The 3,159-nt window shown below is 26.1% G+C and overlaps 1 protein-coding gene across 1 annotated transcript in view; it reads right to left on the bottom strand.

The window, feature by feature from the left end:
• Positions 1-2,260, bottom strand: part of LOC111617050 (cold shock domain-containing protein E1-like) — a gene marked incomplete at its 5' end in the record, with an annotated part of 4,266 nt that extends 2,006 nt beyond the window's left edge. Inside the window, 2 exons of the mRNA XM_023358387.1 lie at positions 315-481; positions 2,177-2,260. Of these exons, the coding sequence (XP_023214155.1) occupies positions 315-481; positions 2,177-2,260 (251 nt within the window). The remainder of the gene's footprint in view (positions 1-314; positions 482-2,176) is intronic.
• Between the last annotated feature and the right edge of the window lie 899 nt (positions 2,261-3,159).

The following is a 3,159-nucleotide window of genomic DNA, read 5'->3' as shown; positions in this document are numbered from 1 at the left end:
TTTATTAATTATAAAATATTAAATTCTTGTAAATTATAAAATTAATACATGTAATAAAAAACAAAATTAGCAATTACTTAAATACAATCTACAGATAATATATACATGATAAATTTCAAAATAAAGATTATTCAAAACAGATATCATTATCAATATAATCAGGTAATTCTAATCTTATTATACTAAGTTATACAAACTTCTTAGATAAACCAAATAATTAATTTAGAATGAAAGTTTGCATATTTGATCAAATAATAGTTAATAAAAATTTTTCACTTAGAAGCATATGTCTGCAATAATAAATATGAACATACCTGCTATCACGACGATACCGAATTTTTCCAGACATAGGTTCAGGATGTCTTGTTTGTAATTTATCAAACATCTTAATAACATGACCCATTACTGTTTCTTTAGAGACATCATCAAATACAACAGTTCCTAATGGCAAATGGACAATATTTATTGCCACTTCTTTATTCTAAACAAAATAAATAATAAAATTTAACATAAATTTACACTTAAATAATTTTATTATTAAAATTACTAAAAATTATTAAAATATTGCTTAAAAATAGATAGCTGTCATAATATCAATATCAGTTTATAAATTATTTTTAAAACCAATATTGACCTAAAGTGATTAAAACAGTTTTCAATCCCACTTAAAATTGTACATGGTAATGTCATTTGACTGCAATATTAATAGTTACAATTTTAAAAATGGTAATATATATTATTAATAATAATGTAATAAGTAAAATGTAACCTTAAATATAAATAAATCTGTATTTTAGTCTCATCTACATAATTAACAAATATATGTAATGATTAATTCTTCTTCCTAAATTAATTTAAAGCTCATTCTCATTATATAATGTGCTATGCTTCTAGTCCTGAAGTCTACATACACTGAATTAATACAAAAGTTATAAAAAATTTCAGAATATTTTTGTATGTATACAATATTACAATTACCATTAAAGTTTTGCTGTAAGAAAGATTCTTTTTATATTATCTATAATCTATACATATTAATTAGGAAAAAACAATGGCTAGTTGATTGCTAGAAAGTTTTGGTATCAGAACCTTAACAGACCAAAGCATTTCAAAGAAGGTTAAATAAGCAATAAACCAGTTATAAACTGTGCTAAGACACAGTTTTCCGAATAATAATACATTAGGTTAATAAATAAATACTGTTCCAGTTTACTTAACAAACTAAAATTTTATATTTGAAAAGCAATACAATAAATTTCAATCTGTTATATATTCTTCAATATATACAACTTGTTCCCATTTAGACAGTTATTGTTAAGTTCTTTCTTGACAAATTTTGTGATTTTGAAGCAAAAACATTTTTTTACAAATTAATCAACCTCAATATCAATATGAAAATTTTATCCATTTAATGAACTTTAGAAGAACCTAGAGATGGATATCTGATGGAAGCAAGACCTAGAGCAGTGGTGCCCAAACTTTTCAACTGGTGAGTCAAATAGTGCATAAGTCACAGATAGACAAGCCACAAATATTTTATATATTCTACACATACAAAAAGTAGGCCCACTTCTACCATTTATAAATGATTTCTCAAATATGTTTGTGGACTGGATTTGGCCTAGGGACCATAGTTTGGGCATTACCAGTCTACAGAATGAGAAGGATAAAGTTACTCTGACCATGAAAACCAAAATTTTCTTGGGTTTTTCTAGATGTATGTGGTTGGGCATTGTTGCAATTGATAATGGCTTATTGCTTTCTTTGTAATTTTTCTTTCACTCCCCGTACTTGCTGTCATATACATCTGCTGCAATTGTTTTATTTTAATTTAATTTAAAAACTCAGAAGAAGTGATTCAGTAATTTTCTACAGCAGAACTTATCTATAAATCAATCAAATATGAAATACTAAGTTAAAATTGTGCAGGAAAACAACACAGATTGCATGAATTTCACTAATGTCCTCAAATAGTATTAGAAGATTGACATTTATTTGAAAATTTTTATTGGTATAAATAATGTGATATGATAATTCTGTATCAGGAGCAGACTAGTAGTATATATTGTAAAGGAAGTAAAATATGGTAGGTAAAGCAAACTGGTTACACTTATACATAGTTATTTCCTCACTATAGAAGCCAAAAAACACATGAAAAAGTTTAACTACTACTTACATTCCTTATTTGTATAGTGAATTCTACATCATCACCCAAATTTAGGTTTTTAAAATCTTTACATTCACTTGAGTGAAAAAATATCTGAAAAGATAATGAGTGTAAAATTTTAATTTATCAAATTTTTAAAATATTTTAATATTTTCTACATAAATTTATTTTAAAAGTTATCACATATATAACAAAAATAATAATTTTCTTTCTGAGAGCAGTTTTTGCATGCTTTTTGTGTGTAAAATAAGTAATGGTAAGGAACTATTAGTCTTTTGATAAAAATTACAAAAACAAAACATTTAAAAATAATATTTATATTTTAAAACATCTGATTTCAATTTTTTCCTTACAAAATGAAAGTAGCAAGTAAATTCTGCTGAAAAAAAGTTGTGATTTCTTCAAATTATGATTTTATTAATTAAATGTATGTATGAATAAATAAAACTAATAATTTTATAGTTATTGTAATTTCTTGTAAAAATTAATTTTCTACAAAATGTTTTCAATATATTCAAAACACATTACCAACACACAAATACTGACAAAGATACTAAACTTACAATTTTTGTATAAATAACATAATCATGCAAAATACAATATCAAGTCAGAAAGATAATTCAAAAAAGTGTATCATAACTGAACGTTGACAAAGATATTTTATGTATTTTTGGTTAATGTACAGGATCGTAGACCATCATGGCGGCTCTTCCTGTTTTAGCCTCGAAACCGGACCGCTTTGGAGACGACGTGTCACGTGACGACGCGAGCACCTGCGCGTCACGCCAGAGTCGGCGAATGAGTGCGGACAAAGGTGAGTAAAAAAAATGTTATTTTGTTATTTTGGTTAAAGTCCAGATACGTACACTCATGGCAGCTGATCGCCGATTCCAGCAAAGACAAGAAAGCAAACAGTGGGGACGCAAGTTCTAACCTAACCTATTCTAATAAATTATCATAATTATTACCAATTATATTATTAGAATAGGTTA

Source organism: Centruroides sculpturatus, unplaced genomic scaffold (genome assembly GCF_000671375.1).
Source record: "Centruroides sculpturatus isolate CEXI.00-Female unplaced genomic scaffold, Cexi_2.0 scaffold4597, whole genome shotgun sequence".
NCBI classification, from domain to species: domain Eukaryota; kingdom Metazoa; phylum Arthropoda; class Arachnida; order Scorpiones; family Buthidae; genus Centruroides; species Centruroides sculpturatus.
This window is presented reverse-complemented; position numbering and strand designations above follow the sequence as displayed.